General features: G+C 39.3%; 1 protein-coding gene across 11 annotated transcripts in view; it reads right to left on the bottom strand.

Annotated features, from left to right (window-relative positions):
• Positions 1–15,201, bottom strand: part of LOC140611749 (uncharacterized) — a 93,381-nt gene that overhangs the window by 60,502 nt on the left and 17,678 nt on the right. For 6 of the 11 annotated variants that reach the window (XM_072788584.1, XM_072788581.1, XM_072788585.1 and 3 more), the window contains 3 exons: positions 14,917–15,031; positions 12,190–12,262; positions 2,524–2,691 (listed from right to left, as the gene is read on the bottom strand). In XM_072788584.1, coding sequence (XP_072644685.1) covers positions 2,524–2,691; positions 12,190–12,262; positions 14,917–15,031 — 356 coding nt within the window. Of the gene's footprint in view, positions 1–2,523; positions 2,692–3,626; positions 3,937–10,239; positions 15,032–15,201 lie in introns of those variants that run through there. The other 5 variants (XM_072788586.1, XM_072788588.1, XM_072788589.1 and 2 more) reach the window with 4 other exon arrangements.

Genomic DNA, 15,201 nt, shown 5'->3' with positions numbered 1-15,201 from the left:
TGTTAGCATGTCTCTTGGGCTAAGGATGGAAGGGTACAACATGGTATGGAAGGAAGAACATGGCCTTCTGATGAAGGCAGGCCTGGGTTGGAACCTCTTGCATGATTTCCCTATGTATGACTGGACCATTTCTGAGACTTCCTCTGTTCCCATTTTCATCTCTGCAGCCTGTGGATGATAAAAAATATGGGCCTTGGAGGGCTGTGAGAAAAAAAATTTTTTTTTCGATTTTTTTTTAATTTATTTTTTATTGGTGTTCAATTTACTAACATACAGAATAACCCCCAGTGCCCGTCACCCATTCACTCCCACCCCCCGCCCTCCTCCCCTGAAAAATTTTCTTTATTCATGAGAGATACACAGAGCAAGGCAGAGACATAGGCAGAGGGTGAAGCAGGCTCCCTGTGGGGAACCCGATGTGGGACTCGATCCCAGGACCCAGGGATCACGACCTGAGCCAAAGGCAGATGCTCAATCACTGAGAAACCCAGGTGGGTGAGGCATCTGTGATGTTCCTAGTGTGGTTCCCAGCATGCATCCCACATATTTTGGTCTCCCATACCCACCTTGGTTAAATAAAGAGAATGGTAACTAGCCTGCATTTTTAAAATAATGACTTGGCCTTCTATCAGGAGGAAGAGAGTCTTTCATATGGACCTCATGCCAAGGCCTGGACATTCCTTTTCTCTTTGTCCTCCTTATGACATCACCACCTTCAAGGTTACATCTATGGGCAATTTCCCTAGTCTCAAATATATTTTACTACTATCTTTGACTCTGATTTTTTTGATGGCTGTACTTGCTTCATTTTTCAATTCACTAAGCATTCTGATCTATTTCTTACCAAGCAGATTGGAGTTAGTTGTTCACTCAATGTAAAGGAAGGGTCGATTTCAATAATGAAAGAATCTAGGTGTTCATGGAATGTTGTATGAAATTCAGGAAAAAAGAGAGAATAGAAATGGTAGCATCACATAGTGAATAAAAGCCTGTGCTTTGAAATAAATAGACCTGATTTCAAATGTAGACTCTGTCCATTACTAATATGGTAACCTGGGCAGATCCATTAGACTGCTGAGCATCAAGGTTCTCCAATATAAAAATACTCCCATCTCACAGGGTCATTGTAAAGTTAGACAAAATTAGGTACATAAAGTTTTTTAGCATAATATCTGACATGTAGTAAGCCCCTGATAAATTGTTATTAATGTAACTCAGATGAGTATATCATTTTGCCAAATTATTACTAGCATGTCGTACCTATGACATGGCATAACTGAGATCTAGGGTGAAAGCAGGAAAAAAAAAGAGGGAGTTAGTTTTTTCTCATGACCAAAAAACTTCTTGATATTTTGTTTGTGGGAGTGTTCTTGGTCTTCCACGTTTTGTGAATAATGCAAACAGAGATGGAGTAAGTAAACAGGTGACCTTCCATGACCTGCTCCCAGACATTTATTGAGCAATCATCATGTTCTAGACTGGATATTCAATGCATTTGTGTTCAGGGTTGAGAGGAAAGTACACACAGTCAATTCTTTCTCCTACATTCCATCTATCTGCTCCATCTTTTTTTTTTAAAGATTTATTTATTTATTCATGAGAAACACAGAGAGGAGAGAGAGAAAAACAGAGACACAGGCAGAGGGAGAAGTAGGCTCCCTGCAGAGAGCCTGATGTGGGACTCAATCCTGGGTCTCCAGGATCATGCCCTGAGCTAAAGGCGAAGCTAAACCCCTGAGCCACCCGGGCTACCCTGCTCCATCTTTCCTTTTTACTAAACTGCTAAGATAGAGCCCTGATACCATCCATCAGGACTATTGCCTCCCCTAACTACTCTCCCTGCTTCCACTCTTGCTTACCCATCCATCTATTATCTAGCAACAGTCAGAAAAATTTGCTAGAAATATAAATCAGATTTGGTTAGTCCCCTAATTACAAATCCTTTGGCAAAATATCTCCACTTTCTTACCATGGCCTGTGAAGACCCTGTGTGACTAGACCCCTGAGCATAGTATCATATCTGATAGCATGGCCTATGCTCTGGGCTCTAGTCAAATCAGGCTTCCCTGAGCCCCTCTCTCTGAGGGGTCAGATTGTACCCATGTAGACCTGCAAGTCTCTCAGCCTCGATGGCTCAGGCACAATGTGGCTGCTTCTCCTCTCATAGATTTGATTTTAATGCTCCACCTCAGAGAGGCCCTCCTAGACTATTCCTAACATGTTCCCACCCTCTCTGCACAGCCCCCTATCCACCTTCTATCAGCAGCACTAATCATTATCATTCCCCCTCTTATTTTATCATTTGTTAGTCCCAGGCAGGAGAGACATTGGTCTGTCACATTGTCAATTGTATTTGCTGCAGGGACATGACACAAAAGAAGACCTCCAGAAGTACTCATGGAATGAAGGACTCAAGCATTGGCAAACACAAAAGGGAAAAAATGTTATGTTTTCGTATAGTAAGGGTTAATGGGAATGCATTTTTTTTGAGATTCACAAGAGCACGAAACATGGTACACCTACTTGGTATTAGACATCAGTAATAAATCGCTGTACAAGAAAAGCTGCCACTTCTGCCTCCTCCAGCCTTTCTTGAGCTCAACGGGGCCATGGATGAGCAAGGTACGAGTGGCACCCTCAGATGATGTAGTGCTTTCGCTGTGGGTGTCCACCTCCACAGACGAGGTCTTCCTGCAACACATCAAACACAGAGCAGTTAGTTACTGGTCAAATACACAATATAGTTTAATGCCAAGTTTCAAGGTTCACACAACACTAAAATGTAGTCTCAACCCCCAAAGCAGAGCTCCAGAGCTCAGAATCAGGGATCCCTGAGTTACAGAAAGCTATAGAAAGAGGTGAGGTCACTTGGGAAACTGATGCAGAGGGAGGACAGTTTCAAGGACAAAGCCCTTGGGCATGCGAACACTTAGAGGTGTGGTGGAGAAAGCTGCAGAGCTAATTGTGAGCCATTAGGTAGGCGAGAGCCAAGAAGCCAAAGGTAGAGCAGATTACAAGAAGGAGAATGAACAACAACAACAAACAGGACAACTTGTGGCCTAATATAAAATAAAACAACGTGTGAAGAATTAATTACAAATTGCTTTTATGTTAAGATAAAATGAAGATAACTGAAGATCCTGGAAGTTGACCCCCATCTTATCTAATTCAATATTCAAAATTGGGGTAAAAATTCTCAAAGATCAACAAAAATATTGGAAACCTCAGAAAGTTTCTGAACACAAGAGTTTAGCTATTACTTGGCTGAGCTCTGACAGGACTTCCTGGTCAAAATAGGTAATAAAACAACTCAATTGAGCAGAGTGTAAAAATTCTTTCATAACTAAGACAGGTATTTTCATAGATCCACTGAAAACTGTCTCACAGAGAGAGAGAGTTGGCTCTCTCATGGAGCCAAGAAAGTGTCTCCGCCTCCCCCAAGGATGTATAAAGCCTGCTCCCTTCTGCTCAGCAGCACTGAATCTTATGAACAGGAGCAGCTTTTCAGGAAGCTGGTGCTGGAGTTACTAATTAGTTTCTATGTATTAGAGGAAACAAAAGAAAAGAACAGTTCCTGTTATTGCCGGTCTGTTTGGATGGTCAGAAATAGTGGATCAGAAGACTACCTCATGCGCTGAAGCCTTGAATGTCCACCTGTAAGCTCAGCGTGCTTTCTGATTGACGGGAACATCCTTTTCTCTTCAATTCGCGGGACGGGAAATCGAGTGAGTCTACAGCACTTGGCAGAGTACTGTCAAATGCTTGAAGCCTGAAGATTCCGCAGCGGTCCGCGGTCACTGCCATTATGATGTCACATATTCAAAGCTCATGTTGTAACTGCCAAACTGACATACTGGTTTCCTTATCTTGGCCTCCAAGTTTTGACTTTTTAAAAGTAATCATTTTATTTTGAGATAACTGTAGATTCATTTGCAGCTGTAATAAATAACACAGAGAGATGACATCAGTTTTTTTACAGATGGAGTCTTCCAGAGACACTTGCATCACCACAAGGGTCCTTCCTATTCCCCGATTACAACCACACAAATTTCTTTCCCCCTCCACCACCTCTTTAATCCCTGGCAATCACAAATCTGTTCACCATGTGTATAATGTTGCCATTTCAAGAATGTTATACAGATGGGATCACATAGTTTATGAAATTTGGGGATTTCCTTTTTCCCATTTGATGTAACTGGAGATTCATCTAGATGGCTGCAAGGATTCACAGTTCATTTCCTGGTGTCCCTTAGTAGTACATCATGATATGGATGTATCACAGTTTGCTTAACTACCTGTTGAAGGAGTTCGAAGTGTCTGCAGGTTTTGGCTGTCACTAATAAAGCTACTATAAACATCTGTGTACAGGTTTTTGTGTCAGCGTGAAGTCTTCACTTCTCTGGGCTAAATGCCCAGGATGGGAAGAGCCAGGTCATATGCTAGGTATGTTTTTTTGTTTTTGTTTTTGTTTTTTGTTTTTTTATAGTTTTATTTTTTATTTCTTAGGAACTGTCCAACTGTTTTCCAGAATGGCTGTGCCATTTCACATTCTCCCCAGTACTGTGTGAGTCATTCAGTTTCCCCTCATCCACACGAACATTTGGTGTTGTCATTTTTTATTTTAGCTATTCTGATAGCTGTGTAGTGTGATATCTCACAGTGGATTTCACTTGCATTTCCCTAATGGTTAGTGATACTAACCATTGATTTGCCACCTGGACATCTCCTTCAGTGTCAAAGCACCTACAGGAGCCTGTTAAAAACATGTTACATGAAGACAGTGTTCCCTTTCCACTAGGAAACTGATGGTTTTACAGATTAGGAGGCTCCTGCGCATACAGGTTGGACTCTGAATCCAAGCAGCCGTGACATAATATGAAGGATTCAAATCCAACTGACTCAGGAGGTCACACAGCCTCTTGTGAGGGCCCCCCACCCCCACCATGGACAGTGTCTTTCTTTGACAACTGTGGAGGACAGAAATTTGATCCTACAGACAAAGTTTGTGGTTTCCCTTACAGGCTCCTGTAACAGGCATGTGAAAACCTATCTTTTATGCCCCACTAGACTCTATGGACCTCAAGGAAAGAGTCTATGTCTGATTTATTATTAAATTCACACAAACATTGGCACATCAGAGGAATAAAAAAATTCTGTATTGAACAAGTGAATGAAATAGTTTTCTGGCAGGGATGGACAGGGAAAAAGGCATGACATAAAATAGTCTTTCTCTTATTTACTTTATTCATTCAACAGATAGTGTTTGGACCTGTACTAGGAGAAAGGCACTTGATAGGTCTGGGCAACAGGGAGCCAGGCCCAACTCTCAAAAACAGGATTTAAGTGAGGAGGGGGAAGACAGATATTAAACAGAGAATGTCATCAATAACTGCCTAACACAACCTCTGGAAAGTACTGCAGAGGAAAATTAAAGATTGAGGTGAGAAATTTAGGGAGGGACTTGACACCTGATTTCAATTATGGAGAGGAAGGCTTCTTTGACGAGCTCATTTGAAATGACCTTTAAAGAATAACTTGGGATTACTTAGAAGAGAGAAAGAGGAAGGAAGGGGGAAGGGAGGGAAGATACATTTGTCAGTTGAAGGGACAGAATGTGACTAACTGATGTTTCAGAAACATGGAAGACTTTGCTGGATTGGAGACACAGGCAGAAGGTTCAGGAGAGTGAAATCGGCCTGTAAATTAGGTAGAGGTGAGAGCACAAGTCCTGGTAGTCCTTTTAGACTTTATTAAGGCTTCTCATCTTAAAACCAAACTAACACAGAAGTGGCATGTAGATAGTGGCCTCCAGGCTTCTCACCACATTTATTTATTTTTAAAAAATATTTTATTTATTTGAGAGAGAGAGAGAGAAAGAGACAGAGAGAGAGAGAGAAAGAGACAGTGCATATGCACAAGAGGTGGGGGCGGAGAGAGAGAGAGAGAGGAAGAAGCACAAATGGTGCTGAGTGTGGATTCTGAGCTGTGGCTCTGTCTCATGACCCTGAGATCATAACCCTGAGCCAAAATCAAGAGTCAGAAAGTTAACCAAGTAAGCCACCAGGCACCCCTTCTCACCACTTTTAAAGGACAAGTGCTAGTCTGGCCATGCTTGACTGTATTTAGAACCATGGAGGCTCATTGGGCAACACTTTCTGGCCTCCCATCAAGCACCTGTCAAAATCTATTTCAGGTAAAAAATAATCTATTTCAGGTAAAAAATATAGGCAGACTTATCTCTGCACCTTCCCCAATTCTCAGATTATGTCCCATTCTCTGCATCTCCCTTCAGAGAGGTTAGAGATTTAGAGGCCGGGAAAACTTCTCTCCTTTTAGAATCTCGTCCTGTTGATCAATTCTGATATGCATCAGACTCACTTGGGAGGCTTTTCAGGCACTCATTCTGAAACTGCCTCCCCCAGAGGTTCTGATTCATCAGATCTGGAAAAAGCTCTTTGAGTGATTCTTACATGTAACCAGGATTGTGAGTCACTGGTTTTAAGGAATTAATTGAGAAAGATACAGTGTTTGATAGTATCTTCTCCTTGTAGTAAAGCAAAGGAGAGAAAAGTTTGTCTGAGAAAGATAAAGGGAGCTTCTTTTACCAGGTCACAGTTACCTTTGCAGTAATAGCTAAAGCTTAATTTCTCCCATAATACCATTGTGATTTATTTTAATTTGATGAATGAGCTCTAAATAGAATAATAATGATAGGGTCTGTTTTCTTTTTTAAAGACTTTATTTATGTGTTTATTCATGAGAGACACAGAATGAGAGAGAGAGAGAGGCAGAGACACAGGCAGAGGGAGAAGCAGGCTCCATGCAGGGAGCCCGATGTGGGACTCCATCCCGGGTCTCCAGGATCATGCCCTGGGTTGAAGGCAGCGCTAAACCGCTGAGCCACCCGGGCTGCCCTGGTCTGTTTTCATCTATTTCACCGAACACCTATGTTTTCAGCCTAAATATCAAATAGAAGAGATACTTTAAGGTGATCATTATGCCCATAATACCATATTATTGATCTATTGTCAATTTTTGTCAATACCATACTGTTTTGATTATTACAGCTTTGTAATATATCTTGAAATCTGGGACCGTGATACCTCCAGTTTTTTTTTTTTTTCTTTTTCAAGATTGCTTTGGCTATTTGGGGTCTTTTGTGGTTCCATGCATGCTTATGAATTACTTGTTTTAGTTCTGTGAAAAATACTATTGGTTCTTTGATAGGGATTCCATCAAATCAGTAGATTATTTTGAGTATGGAACATTTTATTAATACTTGTTCTCTCATCAATAAGCATGGAATATTTTTCCATTTGTGTTGTCTTCAATTTTTTTCAATATATATATATATTGAATGTCTTCAATTTTTTTCAATATATATATATATATATATACACGTCTTTCACTTCCTTGTTTAAATTTATTTCTAGGTATCTTATTTTTGGTACAATCATTAATGGGACTGTTTCTTAATTTCTCTTTTTGTTCTTCATTATTAGTGTATTGAAATGCAGTGGGTTTCTGTATATTGGTTTGTATCCTGTGACTTTCCTGAACTCATTTATCAGTTCTAGTCCATTTTTGGTAGAATCCTGAGGGTTTTCTACATATAGTATCATGGCACCTGCAAATAGTGAAAGTTTTACCTCTTCCTTACCCATTTGGATGCCATTTATTGCTTTTTCTTGTCTGATTGCTGGGGCTAGGACTTCCAGTACTATGCTGAATAAAAGTAGTGAGGGTGGAAATCCTTGTTTTGTTCTTGATCCTGGGGAAAAGCTCTCACTTTTTCACCACTGAGTATGACATTAGCTATAGTTTTTTTCACATATGGTCTTCATTCTGTTGAGGTATGTTCCCTCTAAACCTACTTTGTTGAGTTTGTATCATGAATGGATGTTGTACTTTTAAATGCTTTTCTGCATCTATTAAAATGATCATGGATTTGACCCTTCTCTTGTTGATGAGATGTATGATGTTAATGGATTTGTGAATATTGAATCACATTTGCATACTAAGAATAAATCGCACTGGATCATGGTAAATGACTTTTTTAATGTATTGGTGGATTTGGTTGGCTAATACTTTGTTGAGGATTTGTACATGTATGGTCCTTAACCTCCACGTGTTTGAAGGCCTTCCAAGCTTCTTGTTGTGATTTAGTTCTAATTTCAAGGCATTATGGTCTGAGAATATGCAGGGGACGATCCCAATCTTTTGGTATCGGTTCAGACCCGATTTGTGACCCAGTATGTGGTCTATTCTGGAGAAAGTTCCATGTGCACTTGAGAAGAATGTGTATTCAGTTGAGTTTGGATGTAAAGTTCTGTAGATATCTGTGAAATCCATCTGGTCCAGTGTATCATTTAAAGCTCTTGTTTCTTTGGAGAAGTTGTGCTTAGAAGACCTATTGAGTGTACCAAGCACTATTAGATGTCACCAAGTATAAGTGTATTATTATCAAAATATGTCTTAATTTTGGTTATTAATTGATTGATATATTTGGCAGCTCCCACATTCGGGGTATATATATTGATAATTGTTAAGTCCTCTTGTTGGATAGATCCTTTAAGTATGATATAGTGTCCCTCTTCATCTCTCACTACAGTCTTTGGGGTAAGTTTTAGTTTATCTGATATAAAGATGGCTACCTCTGCTTTCTTTTGAGGACCACTTGAATGGTAAATGGTTCTCCAACCTTTTATTTTCAGGTTGTAGGTGTCCTTCTGTCTAAAATGAGTCTCTTGTAGACAGCAAATAGATGGGTCCTGCTTTTTTATCCAGTCTGAAACCCTGCGCCTTTTGATGGGGTCATTAAGCCCGTTCACATTCAGAGTTACTATTGACAGATAGGAGTTTAGTGTCATCATGATATCTATTCAGTCCTTTTTTTGTGGATTGTTCCACTGAACTTCTTCTTAAAGGGGAATTTTAAGAGTCCCCCTTAAAATTTCTTGCAGAGCTGGTTTGGAGGTCACATATTCTTTCAGTTCCTGCTGGTCTTGGAAGCTCTTTATCTCTCCTTCCATGTTGAATGAGAGCCTTGCTGGATAAAGTATTCTTAGTTGCATGTTCTTCTCATTTAGGACCCTGAATATATCCTGCCAGCCCTTTCTGGCCTGCCAGGTCTCTGTGGAGAGGTCTGCTGTTACCCTAATATTCCTCCCCATAAAAGTCAGGGCTTTCTTGTCTCTTGCTGCTTTAAGGATCTTCTTTTTGTCTTTGGAATTTGCAAGCTTCACTATTAAATGTTGAGGTGTTGAGGGGTTTTTATTGATTTTAGGGGGGGATCTCTCTATTTCCTGGATCTGAATGCCTGTTTCCCTTCCCAGATTAGGAAAGTTTTCAGCTAGGATTTGTTCAAGTTTTATCAATTTGGTTGATCTTTTTAAAGAACCAGCTCCTGGTTTCATTGATCTGTTTTATTGTTTTTTTTGGTTCTATTTCATTTATTTCTGCTCTAATCTTTATTATTTTATTTCTTCTGCTGGTTTGGGGTTTTATTTGTTCTTCTTTTTCCAGCTTCTGTAGTGTAAGGTTAGGTTAATACTTTTCTTGCTTCTTGAGGTAGGGCTGGATTGCTCTAAAGTTCCCTCTTAGAACAGCTTTTGCTGGATTTCAAAGTTTTTGGACCAGTGTGTTTTCATTTTCATTGGTCTCCAAGTATTTTTAAACTTCTTCTTTGATTTCTTTGCTTAAAATTTTAAATCTTTGATTACATGTGTTCATCAGAAAACATTATGTAATGGCAAGAGCACGAGGTCTGGAATCAAATTACGTAGTTTTAATCCTTCCTCATAATTTACTACCTACATGACACTGGGTAAACTAGTTACACTTCTGAAGCCTCACTGTTATCATTTATAAAATCCGGATGGTGATAAAAGCACCTGCTTCATAGGGCTGTTATGAGAATTAAATGAGATCATACCGCAGAAATCTTAGTATGATATCTAACAGAGTAATCCTTCAAATGATTTACTTATGCTTATAGGAGACAATGAGACTTTTTATTCAGAAATAGTAACAATATCATGAGTATTCTCCATGACCAAAGATAGGGAGAGATTGTAGTAATGCCAATTGAGTAATGCAAATTGCCAAGTTCTTTGCCAGGCAGTTTATGGACATCATCTCATTTCCTTGCAGCAGGTTTGTGAGGTAAGAATCATTATTTCCACTTTATAGTTGGAAAAACTGAAGTTTAGTAAAGTTAAGGCACTGAAAACCACATACCTAATAATTCATAGAGTCAAGTTTGTCTAATTTCAAAGTCCTATAATATTTCCTTGCCTAAAGAATGTTTCCCTCCTGGAAGAGGAAAGAAAATATATTTTAAGCCACATCCCATTTAGGTTGGCTCACAAATTATTTAACTTAAACATAAGTGAGTGTTTTCATCAATTGTCAGTGTTTACGTAAGGTGCCCATGTCCCACTCTGTCTCTTCTCCCGGAAATGGCTGGTTGTGGATCCCAGAGCCACTGCTAGTACCATGAACTGACTGTCAGACAGGAAATTTGCAAAGCTCTCAATGTGGATAGGAGATTCCTGGGACTTTACAGAACAAGATCTTAGGTTTTAGACAGGCTGGGAGTAAGAGTCAGGACTGTGAAAGCCTAATGATTCCCCTCCCAATGTCCAGTGGTTCACATCTCATTGATAGATACCAGGCTATGAATTTGTGGCTAAACATTTCCACTGCCTTCTAAGCTTGATACCCATCCTGGATCAGTATTATGAGTAATCTCTATCCTGATTCTGGCACTCTGAATTTTCTACTACCACTAATTGATCTCTATAAAGAAGGAAAAAAGGGATGCCCAGGCCTTGGCAGTTGAGTGTTCACTCTACTACCCTTTGCTGCCCTCTACTGACCATATCTGGAAATTACATTTAACCTTCCAGGTCCATGTCCCAAAGCAGATAGAGATACTGCAGTGAGTGAAACCAGGCACACAAAATTTGAGATGCACCAAAAAACTAAGTAAATAAGATATGATATTTTAATTTAATATTTTTAGAAGTCAATTTTCAAAAGATACATGATGAACAAACTACCAAAATGTACCCTAAAACAGTACTACTAGCTTATGTGTACAAAGACCCTGCCATCCATCTTTTCATTCAAGAAAGAAGTCTAATACCACAGTAGAAAATCATGCTACCAGTGCTGATGAACCTTTTTCATCACTCGCATATTTGGGAAAAAGACCCATAAAATTTAGAATAAACCAAAAAAAAAAAAAAAAAGGTGCAAGTGGAACAGATATTATAACAGTAGACTCCTGAGGAAAACAAGAGAATGGAAAAAAAATTAAGAAAACAAAACCAACTAACATCTTTAGAGTCAAGAAGCCAAAAAAGAGGTGGCTATGAAATAAGAACAAAGGCAGATAAATATTTCTTGTATATTAAAAGTATCATCGACCAAATTGAATTTAATAGAAAGTCTTGAAGATTGAGTTCAAGGAATCCCATTTGACCTTGGCACTTGGAACATTCATCTTTCAGTTTTCCTGACCTAAGGTTACCCTTTTTTTCTCAGTAACTAGAGCTATTTAGTCCTTCAGTAAGGAGTAATTTTAATCATTGGAATAACGGAAATGCTATTTTAATTTGTAGAATCAACATACAAACAAAGCTTGGAAGACAACAACTGTAAAAGAGAATCTGACTAATAGTAACACTGATAATATGAAACAATGGAAGTCTGAATATTAAAGCAGCAGAGAGATATGGAAGATAATGTCACAGATTTTTCTCACCTATTTATTTATATAGCAAGAAATCAATTATATACTGTCTAAAATTGATGTAACAAAATAGAGTTTAAGTATACTCTTTAAAATGATAATCACCAGAAATATCAAAGCAATGTAACTGGAAAAACATAGACATGGATGGATCAAAGAAATAAGTTTCTCATCTTCCAATAGATGCTATCTAAAGTTGATAAACAAGATAAAAGGAGAAATCAAGTATTAACATATATTTCAGAGGTACTGTGATAACCACCAGGAGAACAGAAAATACTTAAAAACAGGGAGCTGGAAATGAGTCGGGGAACAAGTTCAGGCTGAGAATTTACTTTTCACTTGGTATCATTCTCTACTGCTTGATTTTTAAAACGTGTGTATGTATTAATTTTAAGTTTAAAAGTTAGAAGAAACAAAACCAACTCAACTTTTTGCAGCTGCAGCTCTTGGCACCACTTCCTTCCCATCTGCAATCTCTCTCCTCACACCAGTAGTCAGATCCTATGGAGGCAGGAAGGAATAAAAGAGACTAGAAAAGTTTCTGTCCTGAATTTAAGTTTTTTTTTGGAATCTTTTTGGTTTGTGCTTGGGTTCTATCTTTTCAATGGTGGAACTCTTTGGAATACTAACTTTTGACTACTTTAATCTGTGATATCTAGAATCTCCTTAAAGTTTTGCTAAACTTTGTTATCCTTCTTTTACTTCTTTTTTTTTTTTTTTATTTATTCATGATAGGCACACAGTGAGAGAGAGAGGCAGAGACACAGGCAGAGGGAGAAGCAGGCTCCATGCACCGGGAGCCTGACGTGGGATTCGATCCCGGATCTCCAGGATCGCGCCCTGGGCCAAAGGCAGGCGCCAAACCGCTGCGCCACCCAGGGATCCCTCAAGCTTCTTTTACTTCTTGACAAAAGACTAATCCTGAGTCATTGCCTCTTACTGTGATCACAGTATTTTATTTTCTTAGAATCTTGATTCTGGCCAACTACTGCTTTGCCTGGCCCAACTCAACCTGCCTAGGTAGGAATGAAATGTCTGTGGAAAAGAGATGACAATTATCATTTTCAGAATAAATGAAACGTCATATACTAGTAAGTTAAACATAGTACTAAGGGAGTAGGGTGATGTTCATCATCCCATTCCTCATGCATTTACAGAGGAGAGTGTACTTCCCTGTTCTAGAGAGAACAGACTTGGAAGAATTTGGGAGTAGAGGTTTTCTCTAGACTTGTGGTCTCACAATCTTGTACCAAAGTAGCCAAAACATGAGACACAAGACACAAAAAAATGAAGAAACCAGAATACCTATCTATATTTTTGAAGAAGGCAATAATGTCTCAAATGTCACTCTCTGAGAGAAAGTAGGTAATATATATGGGAGACCCGGGACACATCACCAAAACAAAACAATAACAACAGCAAAAGCAAAGGAATACCTATATTAAACATGTGGAAGCACAACTATTGATGGGCACTTTCTGCTCAGTCATACAGATTCACAGGCCGTGGATTCAGTGCTGGTGCAGCTGGCTGGCTTGCCACCAGACTGAGACCAGGTCCTCGCTGTCTCCAGCATAGGTGCTACTAAGTTATCTGCTGTGCTCTGATAGCAGTGTCAGGTGACATTACATAGTCACTTAAGTGGGGTACCACAGTTTTGTTTGTGACAACTTCTATAGTGGACAGTTTCTTTTGTGATTGCTGACCCCTTGGAGACTAGAACTAATTAGAGATTTGAAGCAACTTTGAAGAAGCTGAAGAAGCTATACTCATTCCTGTGAAATCCCAGGACACAGCTGCAGCTATAGGAACCTTGGCTCTGAGTAAAAGCCTCTGGCTGACACTGAGCCAATTGTATAAAATGGAGAGTGAGAGCATTTGGACTTTAAATAAAAGCTCATAGAGCTTTTATTTGCAAGGGGATTTAGTTTGTGGGGAAGTTGAGTAACAAAAATGAGTTTCATATTGTTCAAATTTGGGACATTTTAATATGGATATAGTTCTCTGTATTCATATCATAAAGTCTGGTGAGCTATTTTGGACAACATGACTGGGCATAATTAGTGATAAGAAATAGAATTAGAGAGTGAACTTTCAGCTTAGTACTATCTGACTCATGGTGCTAGTCTTTTATGGGCAAAAAGCAAAATGCCCTTCAAGAAGTCCCAGAAGGACTCTGTGTAGGGAGAAGCAGACTTGGGGACTGTGTGAGCACAGCAGCACTGTGAGCATGCACCACTCGGCTGAGAGGGACAGCTGCCTGGTCCCCTTCTGATGCCTGAGTACAAAGGGTTATGACATTGTTTCTCAGCCTTCCATCATGTGTACACCACCTTCATGACTTTTCTACAAATACATGTTTTTAAGTATTCAGCATGGACTTTACAATCTTTGCTCAGGGTAATATGTGTTAAAACATGTTAGGAAAAAAAACAGGTATCTTTCTGACTACAGATGAAAATACATACATAATTACTAAAACTGAAAAAAATATGCCTGTGAGTATGCTACTTAAACAACTCACATGATGCCAGTGGAACCCACAATGTAATATATTTAAAAAATTAAAAAGCTGGCAAACATTCAGAGGGATGCGCGTTATTCCCCTCTTCAGGATTCGACTCCAATCCTGATGACAGAACATGGTGTTGGAGAAGAGATTTGGGGTCGCTCTCTTCACTTTCTCACACCATCCCAAGCAACGTAGAACAGACCTTTTTTAAGACCTATAGAAGCTGTGTAGAGCTTTTGTACTTAAAGTGTTTCTTGGTCCCCTATTGGAGTGGGCTTGAGTGAGGACAACTGCAGTTTCTGGCCATCCCATGGCTTGTTTATGGAGATGCAGTAGCAAACCCTGTTTTTGCATGAGGTCTAAGCCTCTACCCAGCTTTACTAGGGAACCCTATCATTTGGATGATAACATACATTTCAATTGCCTTCTGTCTCCCCTTTCTCAAACTGGTTCCAACCCGTAAAGAAGTGCAAATTCCAACACAGCATGTAGTTACAAAAACAAGTGAAAGAATGAGAGAAGAAAACATTGATGGAAGAAAATGCATGATGCTATTATACAGCAAAAATACTATGTATATATAAAATTTAATGATAGCTTATTTTGAAAAAGTGTTTTTAAAAAAATGAATGCAACTCAATACTCAAATAGTGTTGAGTTCTCCTTCCCCAACTTGCAGGTAGAGTCATGTAGTATTCCAGTCTTTCTGGCTGAGTCCCTGCAGCTGGAGCAGGGCACCTTCCGCTGTTGTCTAGTTTCTGAAAACCAATGAGAAAGAATATTGGTTTAGGGTTAGGCCTGGGGCTAGACCCTGGATGTCTGAAGTTCAGCAAATTACCTAGCCTTCCTGAGTCTCAGGTTTTATACGTGTAAAATGGGAACAATAACCCCTCTAGATTTCTTGTGAGGATTAAGTAATAATGTATGT

The sequence above is a fragment of the Canis lupus genome, chromosome 20, assembly GCF_048164855.1.
Source record: "Canis lupus baileyi chromosome 20, mCanLup2.hap1, whole genome shotgun sequence".
Classification (NCBI taxonomy): domain Eukaryota; kingdom Metazoa; phylum Chordata; class Mammalia; order Carnivora; family Canidae; genus Canis; species Canis lupus.
This window is presented reverse-complemented; position numbering and strand designations above follow the sequence as displayed.